Source organism: Nannobrachium achirus (assembly GCF_963921795.1).
Source record: "Nannobrachium achirus genome assembly, chromosome: 2".
In the NCBI taxonomy this organism is placed as follows: domain Eukaryota; kingdom Metazoa; phylum Chordata; class Actinopteri; order Myctophiformes; family Myctophidae; genus Nannobrachium; species Nannobrachium achirus.
This window is the reverse complement of record NC_137811.1, coordinates 17,845,784-17,864,504: the sequence shown is the minus strand read 5'-3', so window position 1 is coordinate 17,864,504 and position 18,721 is coordinate 17,845,784. Positions and strand designations below refer to the sequence as shown.

Below are 18,721 nucleotides of genomic sequence, written 5' to 3'. Positions count from 1 at the left end.
CGGCCAAAGGGGGGCGCTATACGAAGCGTCTGAAAATTCAAACTTCAAACGGGCATAAGTCATGACTCGTTTCGTTTGAAGACATGCAACTTGTTACACGCGTGCTTTGACTCAAGCGGAAGACATCTGTGTCGTTGTTAAGTAAGCTCCGCCCTTCGATTTTCCGCCACTTTGAGCAGTTTGTAAAACGCGTAAACCCGCTTTTATTCTGGAATTTTCGCGTCACGTGCACAAAACTTTTTTTACGTGAACTTTGGACCGATATCTAAAGATCTGTCAGATCGGATTTCTTTAACATTGAAACATGCTTTTTTAAATAATTCAAACAATATTGCATTTTTATGCAAATTATTCTTCTGCCTCTAAAACATACAAGCAAAGTCACATTTTCATGACAAAATAGTGTAGAGGGTTAGTTCAAATATCACTGAAACCAATCTTACCCCAAATGGCCAAAGGGGGGCGCTATATAATTTTGAGCAGTTTGTAAAACGCTTAAACCCGTTTTTATTCTAGGATTTTTTTTGCAATTTGCATGAAACATTCTACACGCAATCTAAGGACCTTTATCTAACATGCCTATGAAGTGCACACAAAAAAATTATAAAATAATAATAATAAATATAGCTGCAAGCAGCGATAAAGTGTCCAAAGCCAAAAACACCTCAAATCATGAACACAGCCTGGGATGTGCGTGAAATCTTGCAAGCACATTCCCAATAGGTCAAGGAACAGATACCAACCTTCTCACATTGGCCTGTTATAGCGCCACCAGCGGGTCAACTTTTGCACAACACATTTTTGGAACAAAATGGACCAATCTTTGACGTCAGTAACGTCAAAGAGAGCACTGCCTGCGATCTTGACATTTTGTGCTTTTATAGCCATTGTTTTCCGGCTTGAAGCGAGCCCACAATTGTTTCGAAGGAACAATATTTTTCTAGTTGTGGGCTCGCCTATAAGGCGAGCACACTTTAGATATTGTCATTATTTCTATACTAGGCAGGCATATCAAGTATCAAAAAACTTCGGTTCCTTTCTACTCCTACATACTTAGTGAGAAAATGAAAATAAAAACATCAATGTGTTCAGCTTACTGTGGCGAAGTATGCTATTACTTTTTACAGCAATCGGCCAAATGGTGGCGCTGTAGGAAGCTTTCGAAAGTGCGATCTTTGAACAGGTATAGCTCATGCTGTGTTATAAATACAGCCATGAAACCTGTATACACTTATGCGTCTCCTCATGCCAAACAACTTTTACCCTCTAACTTTTGACCTCTGACCTTTAGGTCTCCCACAATTCGGAATTATATGAAAAACAGTAAAAATCTATCTCCTCCTGGGATTTTCGCGTCAAGTGCACAAAACTTTTTTCACATGAACTTTGGACCAATACGGTCAAACTGTCTGGTCGGATTTCTTTTAAAGTGAAATATAATTTTTTAATAATTCAATCAATATTGCGGTTTTATGCAAATTATTCTTTTGCCTCTAAATCATATATGCAAAGTTACGCGTTCATGGCATTTGGCAAAGATGTAGAGGGTTAGTCAAAATATCACTGAAACCAATCTTATTCCAATTGGCCAAAGGGTGGCGCTATACGAAGCGTTTGAAAATTCAAACTTCAAACGGGCATAAGTCATGACTCGTTTCGTTTGAAGACATGCAACTTGTTACACGCGTGCTTTGACTCGAGCGGAAGACATCTGTGTCGTTGTTAAGTAAGCTCCGCCCTTCGATTTTCCACCATTTTGAGCACTTTGTAAAACGCGTAAACCCGCTTTTATTCTGGAATTTTCGCTCCACGTGCACAAAACTTTTTTTACGTGAACTTTGGACCGATATCTAAAGATCTGTCAGATCGGATTTCTTTAAAATTGAAACATGCTTTTTTAAATAAATTCCATGAATATTGCAGTTTTATGCAAATTATTCTTCTGCCTCTAAATCATACATGCAAAGTAACATGTTCATGGCATTTGGCAAAGATGTAGAGTGTTAGTCCAAATATCACTAAAACCAATCTTACCCCAATTGGCCAAAGGGGGGCGCTATATCATTTTGAGCAGTTTGTGAAACGCTTAAACCCGTTTGGATTTTTTTTTTGCAATTTGCATGAAACATTCTACACACAATCTAAGGACCTTTATCTAATATGCCTATGAAGTGCACACACACAAAAAAAATAATAACCAGTAAGACTCCCTAATCGGGAGATAAGCGACCGTAAGTCTCGCTAGAAGAGGGCCATGTGAGAAATGAGGGGTGGGGTCTCCGCGTTGCCTTGGCGGACGAATAGGTACCGGCCCCGGCTCTCCCGGACGCTCCTAGGCCGAGTTAGGGCATTTTATGTGAGCTGCAGTGGAGGGGGTCCTCCACTGGGGGCGCCACCACTTTTGCATCCGTTCTGGAGTAGCAGGAGTGGGTGGTCCCCGGGAATTCCCCGTGAGTAGCCCCGTGGGGGTGGTCATTTGGTCATTTTTGCACATTTGGTATTTTTTTTACACCTGGGGGTCCCCCAGGGACCTGGGGGTCCCTGGAACTCCGGGGGTCCTTGGAGGTTGTAGTTTGGCAGGTAAGGAGTGTGTGTGCAAAATCTGGCATGGATCGGGGCAACGGTTGCGGAGATATGAGCAGGGCAAAAGTGTGACGTCTGACGTGTGACGGACTGACGCACGGACACCTGGTGGAGCTTTCTGTAGTAAGTGCGACCTACGGTCGCAATAATGAATATAGCTGCAAGCAGCGATAAAGTGGCCAAAGCCAAAAACACCTCAAATCATGAACACAGCCTGCAATGTGCGTGAAATCTTGCAAGCACATTCCCAATAGGTCAAGGAACAGATACCACCCTTCTTACATTGGCCTGTTATAGCGCCACCAGCGGGTCAACTTTTGCACAACACATTTTTGGAACAAAATGGACCAATCTTTGACGTCAGTAACGTCAAAGAGAGCACTGCCTGCGATCTTGACATTTTGTACTTTAATAGCCATTGTTTTCTGGCTTGAAGCGAGCCCACAATTGTTTCGAAGGAACAATATTTTTCTAGTGACAATATCTAACCGTCATATCAAGTTCTCCTCAAAACTTCGGTTCCTTTCTACTCCTACATACTTAGACAGAAAATGAAAATAAAAACATCAATGTGTTCAGCTTACAGTGGCGAAGTGTGCTATTATTTTTTACAGCAATCGGCCAAATGGTGGCGCTGTAGGAAGCCTTCGAAAGTGCGAACTTTGAACAGATAGAGCTCATGCTCTGTTAAACGTACAGTCATGAAACTTGTATACACGTATGCGTCTCCTCATGCCGAACAACTTTTGCGCTCTGACTTTTGACCTCTGACCTTTAGATCCCCCAGAATTTTGAATTATATAAAAACAGTAAAAATCTATCTCCTCCTGGGATTTTTGCGTTACGCGCACAAAACTTTTTTCACATGAACTTTGGACCAATACGGTCAAACTGTCTGGTCGGATTTCTTTTAAAGTGAAACATTATTTTTTAATAATTCAATCAATATTGCGGTTTTATGCAAATTATTCTTCTGCCTCTAAATCATGCATGCAAAGTTACACGTTCATGGCATTTGGCAAAGATGTGGAGGGTTAGTCAAAGTATCACTGAAACCAATTTTATTCCAATCGGCCAAAGGGGGGCGCTATACGAAGCGTTTGAGAATTCAAACTTCAAACGGGCATAAGTCATGACTCGTTTCGTTTGATGACATGCAACTTGTTACACGCGTGCTTTGACTCAAGCGGAAGACATCTGTGTCGTTGTTAAGTAAGCTCCGCCCTTCGATTTTCCGCCATATTGAGCAGTTTGTAAAACGCGTAAACCCGCTTTTATTCTGGAATTTTCGCTCCACGTGCACAAAACTTTTTTTACGTGAACTTTGGACCGATATCTAAAGATCTGTCAGATCGGATTTCTTTAAAATTGAAACATGCTTTTTTAAATAAATTCAATGAATATTGCAGTTTTATGCAAATTATTCTTCTGCCTCTAAATCATACATGCAAAGTAACATGTTCATGGCATTTGGCAAAGATGTAGAGTGTTAGTCCAAATATCACTAAAACCAATCTTACCCCAATTGGCCAAAGGGGGGCGCTATATCATTTTGAGCAGTTTGTGAAACGCTTAAACCCGTTAGGATTTTTTTTTTTTGCAATTTGCATGAAACATTCTACACACAATCTAAGGACCTTTATCTAATATGCCTATGAAGTGCACACACACAAAAAAATTATAATAATGAATATAGCTGCAAGCAGCGATAAAGTGGCCAAAGCCAAAAACACCTCAAATCATGAACACAGCCTGCAATGTGCGTGAAATCTTGCAAGCACATTCCCAATAGGTCAAGGAACAGATACCACCCTTCTTACATTGGCCTGTTATAGCGCCACCAGCGGGTCAACTTTTGCACAACACATTTTTGGAACAAAATGGACCAATCGTTGACGTCAGTAACGTCAAAGAGAGCACTGCCTGCGATCTTGACATTTTGTACTTTTATAGCCATTGTTTTCTGGCTTGAAGCGAGCCCACAATTGTTTCGAAGGAACAATATTTTTCTAGTGACAATATCTAACCGTCATATCAAGTTCTCCTCAAAACTTCGGTTCCTTTCTACTCCTACATACTTAGACAGAAAATGAAAATAAAAACATCAATGTGTTCAGCTTACAGTGGCGAAGTGTGCTATTATTTTTTACAGCAATCGGCCAAATGGTGGCGCTGTAGGAAGCCTTCGAAAGTGCGAACTTTGAACAGATAGAGCTCATGCTCTGTTATACGTACAGTCATGAAACTTGTATACACGTATGCGTCTCCTCATGCCGAACAACTTTTGCACTCTGACTTTTGACCTCTGACCTTTAGATCCCCCAGAATTTTGAATTATATAAAAAACAGTAAAAATCTATCTCCTCCTGGGATTTTTGCGTTACGCGCACAAAACTTTTTTCACATGAACTTTGGACCAATACGGTCAAACTAGTCTCGGCGGATTTCTTTTAAAGTGAAATATAATTTTTTAATACTTCAATCAATATTGCGGTTTTATGCAAATTATTCTTCAGCCTCTAAATCATACATGCAAAGTTACACGTTCATGGCATTTGGCAAAGATGTGGAGGGTTAGTCAAAGTATCACTGAAACCAATTTTATTCCAATCGGCCAAAGGGGGGCGCTATACGAAGCGTTTGAAAATTCAAACTTCAAACGGGCATAAGTCATGACTTGTTTCGTTTGAAGACATGCAACTTGTTACACGCGTGCTTTGACTCAAGCGGAAGACATCTGTGTCGTTGTTAAGTAAGCTCCGCCCTTCGATTTTCCGCCTTTTTGAGCAGTTTGTAAAACGCGTAAACCCGCTTTTATTCTGGAATTTTCGCTCCACGTGCACAAAACTTTTTTTACGTGAACTTTGGACCGATATCTAAAGATCTGTCAGATCGGATTTCTTTAAAATTGAAACATGCTTTTTTTAAATAAATTCAATGAATATTGCAGTTTTATGCAAATTATTCTTCTGCCTCTAAATCATACATGCAAAGTAACATGTTCATGGTATTTGGCAAAGATGTAGAGTGTTAGTCCAAATATCACTAAAACCAATCTTACCCCAATTGGCCAAAGGGGGGCGCTATATCATTTTGAGCAGTTTGTGAAACGCTTAAACCCGTTAGGATTTCTTTTTGCAATTTGCATGAAACATTCTACACACAATCTAAGGACCTTTATATAATATGCCTATGAAGTGCACACACACACAAAAAAATAATAATAATGAATATAGCTGCAAGCAGCGAGAAAGTGGCCAAAGCCAAAAACACCTCAAATCATGAACACAGCCTGCAATGTGCGTGAAATCTTACAAGCACATTCCCAATAGGTCAAGGAACAGATACCACCCTTCTCACATTGGCCTGTTATAGCGCCACCAGCGGGTCAACTTTTGCACAACGCATTTTTGGAACAAAATGGACCAATCTTTGACGTCAGTAACGTCAAAGAGAGCACTGCCTGCGATCTTGACATTTTGTACTTTTATAGCCATTGTTTTCTGGCTTGAAGCGAGCCCACAATTGTTTCGAAGGAACAATATTTTTCTAGTGACAATATCTAACCGTCATATCAAGTTCTCCTCAAAACTTCGGTTCCTTTCTACTCCTACATACTTAGTGAGAAAATGAAAATAAAAACATCAATGTGTTCAGCTTACTGTGGCGACGTGTGCTATTACTTTTTACAGCAATCGGCCAAATGGTGGCGCTGTAGGAAGCCTTCGAAAGTGCGAACTTTGAACAGGTATAGCTCATGCTCTGTTATACGTACAGCCATGAAACCTGTATACACGTATGCGTCTCCTCATGCCGAACAATATTTACGCTCTGACTTTTGACCTCTGATCTTTAGATCCCTCAGAATTTGGAATTATATGAAAAACAGTTCAAATCTATCTCCTCCTGGGATCTTTGCGATACGCGCATGAAACTTTTTTCACATGAACTTTGGACCAATACGGTCAAACTAGTCTCGGCGGATTTCTTTTAAAGTGAAATATATTTTATTAATAATTCAATCAATGTTGCGGTTTTATGCAAATTATTCTTCGGCCTCTAAATCATACATGCAAAGTTACACGTTCATGGCATTTGGCAAAGATGTGGAGGGTTAGTCAAAGTATCACTGAAACCAATTTTATTCCAATCGGCCAAAGGGGGGCGCTATACGAAGCGTTTGAAAATTCAAACTTCAAACGGGCATAAGTCATGACTCGTTTCGTATGAAGACATGCAACTTGTTACACGCGTGCTTTGACTCGAGCGGAAGACATCTGTGTCGTTGTTAAGTAAGCTCCGCCCCCCGATTTTCCGCCATATTGAGCAGTTTGTAAAACGCGTAAACCCGCTTTTATTCTGGAATTTTCACTCCACGTGCACAAAACTTTTTTTACGTGAACTTTGGACCGATATCTAAAGATCTGTCAGATCGGATTTCTTTAAAATTGAAACATGCTTTTTAAAATAAATTCAATGAATATTGCAGTTTTATGCAAATTATTCTTCTGCCTCTAAATCATACATGCAAAGTAACATGTTCATGGCATTTGGCAAAGATGTAGAGTGTTAGTCCAAATATCACTAAAACCAATCTTACCCCAATTGGCCAAAGGGGGGCGCTATATCATTTTGAGCAGTTTGTGAAACGCTTAAACCCGTTAGGATTTATTTTTGCAATTTGCATGAAACATTCTACACACAATCTAAGGACCTTTATCTAATATGCCTATGAAGTGCACACACACAAAAAAAATAATAATAATGAATATAGCTGCAAGCAGCGATAAAGTGGCCAAAGCCAAAAACACCTCAAATCATGAACACAGCCTGCAATGTGCGTGAAATCTTGCAAGCACATTCCCAATAGGTCAAGGAGCAGATACCACCCTTCTTACATTGGCCTGTTATAGCGCCACCAGCGGGTCAACTTTTGCACAACACATTTCTGGAACAAAATGGACCAATCTTTGACGTCAGTAACGTCAAAGAGAGCACTGCCTGCGATATTGACATTTTGTACTTTTATAGCCATTGTTTTCTGGCTTGAAGCGAGCCCACAATTGTTTCGAAGGAACAATATTTTTCTAGTTGTGGGCTCGCCTATAAGGCGAGCACACTTTAGATATTGTCATTATTTCTATACTAGGCAGGCAGTCAGTGCAAGTATCAAAAAACTTCGGTTCCTTTCTACTCCTACATACTTAGTGAGAAAATGAAAATAAAAACATCAATGTGTTCAGCTTACTGTGGCGACGTGTGCTATTACTTTTTACAGCAATCGGCCAAATGGTGGCGCTGTAGGAAGCCTTCGAAAGTGCGAACTTTGAACAGGTATAGCTCATGCTGTGTTTGAGGTAAAGCCATGAAACCTGTATACACGTATGCGTCTCCTCATGCCGAACAACTTTTACGCTCTGACTTTTGACCTTTGACCTTTAGATCTCCCACAATTTGGAATTATATGAAAAACAGTAAAAATCTATCTCCTCCTGGGTTTTTTTCGATACGCGCACAAAACTTTTTTCACATGAACTTTGGACCAATACGGTCAAACTAATCTCGGCGGATTTCTTTTAAAGTGAAATATAATTTTTTAATAATTCAATAAATATTGCAGTTTTATGCAAATTATTCTTCGGCCTCTAAATCATACATGCAAAGTTACACGTTCATGGCATTTGGCAAAGATGTAGAGGGTTAGTCAAGGTATCACTGAAACCAATTTTATTCCAATCGGCCAAAGGGGGGCGCTATACGAAGCGTCTGAAAATTCAAACTTCAAACGGGCATAAGTCATGACTCGTTTCGTTTGAAGACATGCAACTTGTTACACGCGTGCTTTGACTCAAGCGGAAGACATCTGTGTCGTTGTTAAGTAAGCTCCGCCCTTCGATTTTCCGCCACTTTGAGCAGTTTGTAAAACGCGTAAACCCGCTTTTATTCTGGAATTTTCGCGTCACGTGCACAAAACTTTTTTTACGTGAACTTTGGACCGATATCTAAAGATCTGTCAGATCGGATTTCTTTAACATTGAAACATGCTTTTTTAAATAATTCAAACAATATTGCATTTTTATGCAAATTATTCTTCTGCCTCTAAAACATACAAGCAAAGTCACATTTTCATGACAAAATAGTGTAGAGGGTTAGTTCAAATATCACTGAAACCAATCTTACCCCAAATGGCCAAAGGGGGGCGCTATATAATTTTGAGCAGTTTGTAAAACGCTTAAACCCGTTTTTATTCTAGGATTTTTTTTGCAATTTGCATGAAACATTCTACACGCAATCTAAGGACCTTTATCTAACATGCCTATGAAGTGCACACAAAAAAATTATAAAATAATAATAATAAATATAGCTGCAAGCAGCGATAAAGTGTCCAAAGCCAAAAACACCTCAAATCATGAACACAGCCTGGGATGTGCGTGAAATCTTGCAAGCACATTCCCAATAGGTCAAGGAACAGATACCAACCTTCTCACATTGGCCTGTTATAGCGCCACCAGCGGGTCAACTTTTGCACAACACATTTTTGGAACAAAATGGACCAATCTTTGACGTCAGTAACGTCAAAGAGAGCACTGCCTGCGATCTTGACATTTTGTGCTTTTATAGCCATTGTTTTCCGGCTTGAAGCGAGCCCACAATTGTTTCGAAGGAACAATATTTTTCTAGTGACAATATCTAACCGTCATATCAAGTTCTCCTCAAAACTTCGGTTCCTTTCTACTCCTACATACTTATACAGAAAATGAAAATAAAAACATCAATGTGTTCAGCTTACAGTGGCGAAGTGTGCTATTATTTTTTACAGCAATCGGCCAAATGGTGGCGCTGTAGAAAGCCTTCGAAAGTGCGAACTTTGAACAGATAGAGCTCATGCTCTGTTATACGTACAGTCATGAAACCTGTATACACGTATGCGTCTCCTCATGCCGAACAACTTTTACGCTCTGACTTTTGACCTCTGACCTTTGGATCCCCCAGAATTTTGAATTATATGAAAAACAGTAAAAATCTATCTCCTCCTGGGATTTTTGCATTACGCGCACGAAACTTTGTTCACATGAACTTTGGACCAATACGGTCAGATTGATCAACCAGATTTTTTTTAAAGTGAAATATAATTTTTTAATAATTCAATCAATATTGCGGTTTTATGCAAATTATTCTTCGGCCTCTAAATCATACATGCAAAGTTACACGTTCATGGCATTTGGCAAAGATGTAGAGGGTTAGTCAAAGTATCACTGAAACCAATTTTATTCCAATCGGCCAAAGGGGGGCGCTATACGAAGCGTTTGAAAATTCAAACTTCAAACGGGCATAAGTCATGACTCGTTTCGTTTTAAGACATGCAACTTGCTTACACGCGTGCTTTGACTCGAGCGGAAGACATCTGTGTCTTTGTTAAGTAAGCTCCGCCCTTAGATTTTCCGCCATTTTGAGCAGTTTGTAAAACGCTCAAACCCGCTTTTATTCTGGAATTTTCGCGTCACGTCCACAAAACATTTTTTTACATGAACTTTGGACCAATATCTAAAGTTCTGTCAGATCGGATAAAAAAAAAATTGAAACATGCTTTTTTTAATAATTCAATGAATATTGCATTTTTATGCAAATTCTTCTTCTGCCTCTAAATCATACATGCAAAGTAACATGTTCATGGCATTTGGCAAAGATGTAGAGTGTTAGTCCAAATATCACTAAAACCAATCTTACTCCAATTGGCCAAAGGGGGGCGCTATATCATTTTGAGCAGTTTGTGAAACGCTTAAACCCGTTAGGATTTTTTTAGCAATTTGCATGAAACATTCTACACACAATCTAAGGACCTTTATGTAATATGCCTATGAAGTGCACACACACAAAAAAATAAAAATAATAAATATAGCTGCAAGCAGCGATAAAGTGGCCAAAGCCAAAAACACCTCAAATCATGAACACAGCCTGCAATGTGCGTGAAATCTTGCAAGCACATTCCCAATAGGTCAAGGAGCAGATACCACCCTTCTTACATTGGCCTGTTATAGCGCCACCAGCGGGTCAACTTTTGCACAACACATTTTTGGAACAAAATGGACCAATCTTTGACGTCAGTAACGTCAAAGAGAGCACTGCCTGCGATCTTGACATTTTGTACATTTATAGCCATTGTTTTCTGGCTTGAAGCGAGCCCACAATTGTTTCGAAGGAACAATATTTTCTAGTTTATATACTATACTATACTAGTCAGTATCTCCTCAATACTTTGGCGCGCTTCATCTCTTAAACGCTTACACCTTTCAACACCATTCAAATTTTTATGTGTTCAGCTTACTGAGGACAAGTGTGCTTGTATTTTTGGTTTTGAAATGTTTTGTAGTATAAATATAAAAAAATTAAAATGTTTAACTTTAAGCACCCAATGCATTTCCAATGGGTCCCCAGAGTGGAGAGAAGGATAATAGACCCATGTTTATGTTAAGGCGCTGTGGCTGCAGTGTTCACACTTCAGATATGCTATCTATATCATTGCGTTCACACAGGTCTGCTCTCTGATTTGATCCAAATGTCTAAGCTGTGTGATGTATAAAACTATAGTTATAGTTAAAACTATAAATAAATGTCCCTCTCCACTCTACTGATTACACAGCTGTGATCAAGAATCAAGTCCGGGCGATGGGATGTAAATCCCATAGCCATATATCCTAGAGCCCGCAGGGACAGTCAGCCATATTAGTGGTTGTTGTTGGTTGTCAGGGAGATATCAAAACCAATGCATTTCCAAGTCAGATCCACAAACACAATAAAAGCCATGCTCCACTCCTCAGTCTGGAGTGGCCACATAGAAGAACGCCTTGGTTATAGACATAGTGGAGGACATATGTGATCTGGGATTGTTAGCCTACAGTATATGCACTCAATATACTCCACTACAGTTGGAGTCCATTTGACAGTTGCTGGTTCCCAAACACAGAATCAAAAATGTAGATCTAGAACACATATAATATGTACAGTACAGTAAGGTTCAGTAGAGTACAGTAAAAGTACAGTAAGGTTCAGTAGAGTACAGTAAAGTACAGTAAGGTACAGAAAGGTACAGTACAGAAAGGTACAGTAGAGTACAGTACAGTAAGGTACAGTAAAGTACAATACAGTACAGTAAGGTACAGTAGAGTACAGTAAAGTACAATAAAGTACAGTAAAGTAGAATAAAGTACAGTAAGGTACAGTGGAGTACAGTAAAGTACAGTAGAGTACAGTAAAGTACAGTATAGTAAGGTACAGTAGAGTACAGTACAGTAAGGTACAGTACGGTACAGTAGAGTACAGTATAGTATAGTACAGTAAGGTACAGTACAGTACAGTAAGGTACAGTAGAGTACAGTACAGTAAGGTACAGTAGAGTACAGTAAAGTACAGTAAGTTACAGTAGAATACAGTAAAGTACAGTACAGTAGAGTACAGTAAAGTACAGTAAGTTACAGTACAGTACAGTACAGTACAGTACAGTAAGGTGCAGTACAGTATAGTAAGGTACAGTACAATACTGTAAGGTACTGTACCTTACAGTACCTTAAAGTATCCTATTTGTTGGGTTGGAATCGAGCCCACACTGTTTCGAAGGAACAGTATTTCTAGTTTTCTCTTGTAATTCGTTCAGTGTAATTGGTGAGTCCGGGTTTTGGTAGTCTTTTATGATTGACTCTAGGTTTTTTAGTTTATCTTGTATTTGCCTTCGTTTTCCTCTATTGGGCCAAAGAGTTTTGAGAATGTCTCCATTTTGGATGGGTAGCTCATCCTGTTTTTGTTTGTTTAGTTTATTCCAATTTTCCCAGAAGTTGTTTGTCATTATTGAGTCCTCAATATCTTGTAGCTGGTTTCTAGTATGCTGGTTTCTTTTTTTCCTTACAGTGTTTTCCAATTGTCAGTGTTGTCTTTGTTCTTTGTTAGGTCGAATTGTAAGGTCGAATATGTTATTGAGGCTTTCTGCTGCCCCGTTTACACTTTCGGGTGTGGCGGGGAAGGTGCTTTTTAGGAACAGTAGCACTGTGTCCAACTGTGGCATCTATCATTAGCTTATGTTAATACAACTTGTGTGTGTGCAGTTGTAGAAGTGGGAATGACAGGCAAAGAGATGTTTTACTTTTGTCATCTTCTTCATTTAATTTTAGATGGTGGCAATACAGCATGGAATTCTATGTTTGAGAGGCTAAATCTCGTCAAATGCTGGTTTGTGGACCTTCATATGAAAATGGTTGAAAACCACTGGTTCAGACCCTGGTGGCTGGAACCTACCATGCGGTTAGAAATGTCCTGTGGCCTCCCTATTCTGGGAAGAACTGAACATAAAATACTTGTGACCTAAAAACCCTGTAATGTACAGTTAAACCGTTCAGTAATGTAAGTCAAACAGATCAGTAACAGTGTTGTTCTGCTCTGTCCATCTGTTTGAGAACAGTACAGTCAATACAATAGAATGTAGTACTGTACAAGTACAGTTGAACATCCCAAATAAGTCCTTTTATGGTCTTTTTTATGTTGGACATCCTTGGAACTGTAAGGTTAAACAGTTCAGTAATGGTTAAACAGCTCTGTAATGTAAGGTTAAACAGCTCAGTAATGTAAGGTTAAACAGCTCAGTAACAGTGTGTTCTTCTCTGTCCAGCTGTAAGGCCCAGAGGAACCTCAACTGTCTGTTTGCCATCATCATGGGTCTGAATACTGCAGCAGTCAGCCGCCTCAGCCTGACCTGGGAGGTAAGCAGCCTCCCTGGACCTCTGCACTGACTGTACCCTCCTGACCTGTACTGTCTGTAACTCTGGACCTCTGCACTGACTGTACCCTCCTGACCTGTACTGTAACACTGGACCTCTGCACTGACTGTACCCACCTGACCTGTACTGTAACATACAGTCCATACAGCGAATGCATCTTAAATCTGCACCTAATTGACAGTGGTATTTTCAATGGGGCAGTTTAATGTCATGCCCAGGACACGCACGCACGCACGCACGCACGCACGCACGCACGCACGCACACACACACGCACACACACACACACACACACACACACAGGTTTGCAGGTTTGCAATTACTACTTTGTGGGGACATTACACATAGTCTACTATATTTGTGGGGACATTCCATTCATTTTTAACCCTAACCCTAACCCTTAACCTAACCCCTAAACACCTTGTGGGGACATATTAATTTGTCCCCACAAGGTTTTTTCCTCCGATTGTACTATCTTTGTGGGGACATGAGGTCCCCACAAAGTAGTAATTCCCTGTCCACACACACACACACACACACACTCACACACACACACACACACACACACACACACACACACACACACACACACACACACACACACACACACACACACACACACACACACACACACAGAGAGAGAGAGAGAGAGAGAGAGAGAGAGAGAGAGAGAGAGAGAGAGCTTGGTTTGTCAGTGAAACTAATACCTTTGATTTAATTCAATTATTATTATTTTTTGTCTTTGCAGAAGGTTCCTGGGAAGTTCAAAAAGCTGTTCTCTGAACTGGAGATGATGACAGTAGGTGTTCACTTCCAAACACTTCATTGTGGTGTGGGATTAGAAAGCTTTAAGCTGTTAATGATGACTTCTAGACCCACACTGGTCTCTGTGGAGGTTGCTCCAGGTTGCTGTGGGCTGACATACATATTCAAGAAAACATGAAATTCCTTGCAGACACAAAAAAAGGGGGTGAAATGAGGTAAACATGGCCCTGGGCCACTCACACAACCTCTTAATAATTCATACGGCAATTCATTACACACACACGCGCGCGCAAGTGTGAGCACGTGCATGCATGTACACAGCAATGCGCGCAGCCACGCACGCACTTACAAAAAGCTTGAGTTCTGCTCTGTTGTGCGCCTGGGGTCGCACACCGAAAAGGCAGATCTAGGTCGGCTATTTTTGATGCGTGACACTAGTGCTGCACAACTATGTATAAATGATAACTCTATAACTCCAACGTCTAAACCTGAACCGTTGAATAGGCTATGCAATCCTAACCCCATAAGACCTCAAAGTAAAATATGCACACGTAAACCTGAAATAATGTTGCTGTCGGACCTTATCTCCATAATCTAACCTTAAGTTTTTTTAATCAACCCCCTACTTGATCATACTACAGCATCACACAAAAGCATCAAAAGTAGCAGATCCACATGCTCGAAATGTGGTGCGAAGCGACGCGTTTTGAGCTTGCAGATCTGCTACTTTTCATACTTTTGAGTTTGAATCCTGAAAAGTAAACAGTTTTGGACATATGAGGTTTCTACCCGACAGAGTACCGACAGAGAGACGATATACTTCATTGTAGTTGCCAGTGTCCCACACTGAACATAGTGAACCTTGTAGGTCTGTTGTTTTCAGAACGCAACACCATCGCATGACAGAACATAAATTACGCGTTACACATGTTATTTCTCTCATATTTCTGACACATATTATTATTATGACCAGGGGTGTCACACCAAATTATGGGCCCTGGGTACAAGGACTGGGAACGCATTATTACGCTATTTTGTGCTTTAACCATTGAAAAATACCAGATGTACAAGCTAACTGCGAGCTTTAGCTGCTTTTTTTATATTTCAAATCCTTCTGTATGTTTCTATGTCAGTGTTGCTCAAACCTTTTCATGTGAAGGACCCCCAAAATGATATGTATTTGGCCATAGACCCCCATCTCAAAATATTTAGTTCCAGGGACCCCTCAGAAGCAAAATTTGAGTTACAAATGTTGGCTTAAAAATATCTGCTATTTTTCAATAGCTAAAGTATAAATAATTAAGGCCCATCCACCTTGGGCCCTAGTAACCCAGTCCCACTTTTCACCCCCTTATGACGCCCCTGATTATGACATATTTATGTGTTCCTCCCAGGACCCCTCTCTAAACCACAAGGCCTACAGGGACTCGTTTAAGAAGATGAAGGCTCCAAAGATTCCCTTCCTCCCTCTGTTACTGAAAGGTGTGTTCATTATCCCTAGTATACAGGCCGCGACCAACCCCAAATAATCATATGTGAACATGGGGACCCCCCCAAAACACTCATATTTGAACTGGGGACGCCTCCACCCTGACAAGCACATGGAATTGTAGAAATTGAGGCACTACATTTAGCTTGACTAATACTTTAGTTTGATAAATAATATTTCAATATTGTGAAAATAGCCACTCTATTTAAGCTCAAAACGCCTCGCGTACAAGGCGCTGTGAGCTTATGGATCGACTATTTTCACAATTCTGTGACTGTGGCAATTTTTCACTGTCCTCATGTATGTTTATATTCTGTTTAAATCATTTTTAATTGCATACATTTATTTTAGCTGCCACATTGTAGTTCTGTGTATGTCACTTCAAATCTGTCCACCAGAGGGTGTCGTAGCTCAACTAACTTGCCTTGTAAAACCCTCTATTGATGTCATTTATACAACCATATCATGTATATTTAGAAACCATATATTTTCCTACAGTACTGTATGTGCTGTGTACAACAAGAGAAAGAGCTATAAACAAATGTGTTACTGATTCTAATTAGAATGGTTGTGTGTTGCAGATATCACGTTCATTCACGAAGGCAACAAAACATTTCATGATAATCTGGTCAACTTTGAGAAGCTGGTGAGTCAACAAAGCCTGAACACTCATATGGTCAAAGTATTGATGAGTCTGGACTACTGCTACAACTATTGATTAATTTCTTATTGGTTATTCTATCAATTACTTTTTTGATTAACTGAATAGCTGAGAATAACATATAACTTAACTATTTTCTTATTTTTATACGGTACATTGATGGACAGATTAGTCTGATTAACGACTAATTAGGCTAAGCCTTATTGTATACTTTGTCGTACAAAGATGTTGTGTAAACAGCGAAAATAGCTGATCTACAGGGGGCATCACAACGTATTGTGAGCTTGTAGAAACTGCTACTACAGTACTGACAGGCCAAAGATTCCTTTCCCCCCGGAAATACATTATGTTTAAATGAATTAGTTAGTTTTTGTTTTTATAGTCGTCTACAGTTGAACAGTGTTGTTGATACAGTATGTTGTTTTGTCATGTCTTGCAGCACATGGTAGCAGACACAGTGCGGCTCATCAGACACTGTCAGACTGATCTTCTAGGTGGGTAACCAGTTTGTGTTGTTGCTTAACCCTTGCAAGGCCCAGCGTTGCTTTTTGGCAACGTTTTTTAAATCATTTTTTATAAAATGTTATAATTACATCACCATTAAATCCTATTGTTTAGTATTACAATGCCATTGGCCACGATATTTGCATATAAATACCCCCCACAGGGGCTGACATTCACACCTCCCAGAGAATTTGAAATTCCAGCGTCTGGACAAACAACATCTCACTTTTTAACTGAAGTTATTCCTCACTAAAACATAAGTAAAATGCCTGTAATATTGTTTTTCGTGATCATTAGAATGTCTAGAACATGTACATATGTTATTATTGTGAAAAATATCCCCAAAATGCAAATTAGAGCATGATTTATGATTTATGGCTATAAAACCTTACAAAAACATTATTAATTTTTTAACATTTCATTTTCCTGTGATTAGGACTCCTACAACACCACCTGATTTTCTTTTAATTTTTTGGGGCCAGTAGAAATTAATTCGGGCCTTGCAGGGTTAACCCAGTGGTTCTAAAAATGACCCCCAAATGTGGTCGCGGACCCCCATCTGAAAAGACTGAAATATTAATTATTTTTCAAAATATTTCAAAAATAGCAGATGTACAAGCTTGTAGATCTACTATTTTCTAAAGAATAACGCGATAAACTGTTTAAAATGATTCTGCCTGCGATATTAGGCTAATTTAGCTGGGGACCTCCTGGTATATCTTTCCATCAAACACTACAGAAATGTGCACACATTTAACCACATTAACCTTAAGGTCCCTATTTTGGCCTCATTATAGGCGGAAAATCTCCAAAATGTACTTAATTCATAATCCATTCTACGGAGGAGGCATGTCGTATGATACGACAGTAGAAACGTCGACGTGGGCTTGCAGATCAGGCCATGTTCCTCGTAAACATAATAATCATAATGTTCTTTGTGTGTTTTGTTTCCTCATCCCTGACAGGGAACGGCATCACAGAGAAGGGCAGCGCTGAAGTGAACTCCTACATCCACCACCTGCTGATCCTCCACAACCAGGAGACTCAGTTTGAGCTCTCTCACAGACTGGAACCTAGGACATAATACCCTCTGTCTCACAGGCTAGAGCCACGGACATGTACACAGAGAGACAGACTAGACACAGAGAGAGAGACAGACTGGAGCTCCGGACATGGACACAGAGAGAGAGAGAGTACCTGAGACAGTACATTCTGTCTCACAAGCTGGCGCCCCACACATAGAGACACACACAGAGGCTCTTTATGCTGGTCCCCACTTGGGTTGGGATCCGGAGGAACCAGGAATCGGTTCCTTCACATTTCGGAACGATTTCCGGAACCGTTTTTTTGTATCACACTGTCAGAGACAGTAGGTGGACTTCACATCTGCTGTACAATTACAATACCGGTGGTTATCTAACTTCAAAATTTCAAGAACCACCACAACTCTGAGTGTGTACAAATGGAATCAAATGGACCCATAAGTGTCCATTTGTACACTGTCAGAGTTACAGACCTGTAAGAGTCCTTTTGGAACGGTTAAGGAATGGGACCGTTAAGAGTTAATCCGTTAAAGGAACAGGAATCGTTACAATTTGATATGATCCCAACCCTAGTCCATCTGCCAGTCAGTCAGATTGTAAGAATTTTGCCAAGGAACCACCACCTCCTCCTCCTCCTACAAACAGTACCAGCTTACTGCTGACTGTTGACAACCATCTTTGATGTCAGATAAGCAATGCCACGCCTCGTCACAGTACCAAAAGGTTTACTGAGTGGGTGCAGGTCGGTCTCTCCACGTGAACGTCAGATCTCGTGAACGTCCGATGGTCGGAGTTTCAAAAATTTGCAAGTGTGTTGACTTCTGCTCTCTCTCTCACACTGGAACACTGGAAAAGGGTCAAAGTCTGGATGTCTTTTGGAGTCTTTGCTGCTGTTCAGCACAATCAGGGACA

General features: G+C 40.1%; 1 protein-coding gene across 1 annotated transcript in view; it reads left to right on the top strand.

Annotated features, from left to right (window-relative positions):
- LOC308296816 (rap guanine nucleotide exchange factor 5-like) overlaps window positions 1-18,288 on the top strand; it is a gene marked incomplete at its 5' end in the record, with an annotated part of 127,330 nt that extends 109,042 nt beyond the window's left edge. Inside the window, 6 exons of the mRNA XM_080740144.1 lie at window positions 13,241-13,331; window positions 14,096-14,146; window positions 15,507-15,594; window positions 16,183-16,247; window positions 16,702-16,756; window positions 17,732-18,288. Coding sequence (XP_080596270.1) covers window positions 13,241-13,331; window positions 14,096-14,146; window positions 15,507-15,594; window positions 16,183-16,247; window positions 16,702-16,756; window positions 17,732-17,850 — 469 coding nt within the window. The 3' untranslated portion in view covers window positions 17,851-18,288. The remainder of the gene's footprint in view (window positions 1-13,240; window positions 13,332-14,095; window positions 14,147-15,506; window positions 15,595-16,182; window positions 16,248-16,701; window positions 16,757-17,731) is intronic.
- Window positions 18,289-18,721: the final 433 nt, after the last annotated feature.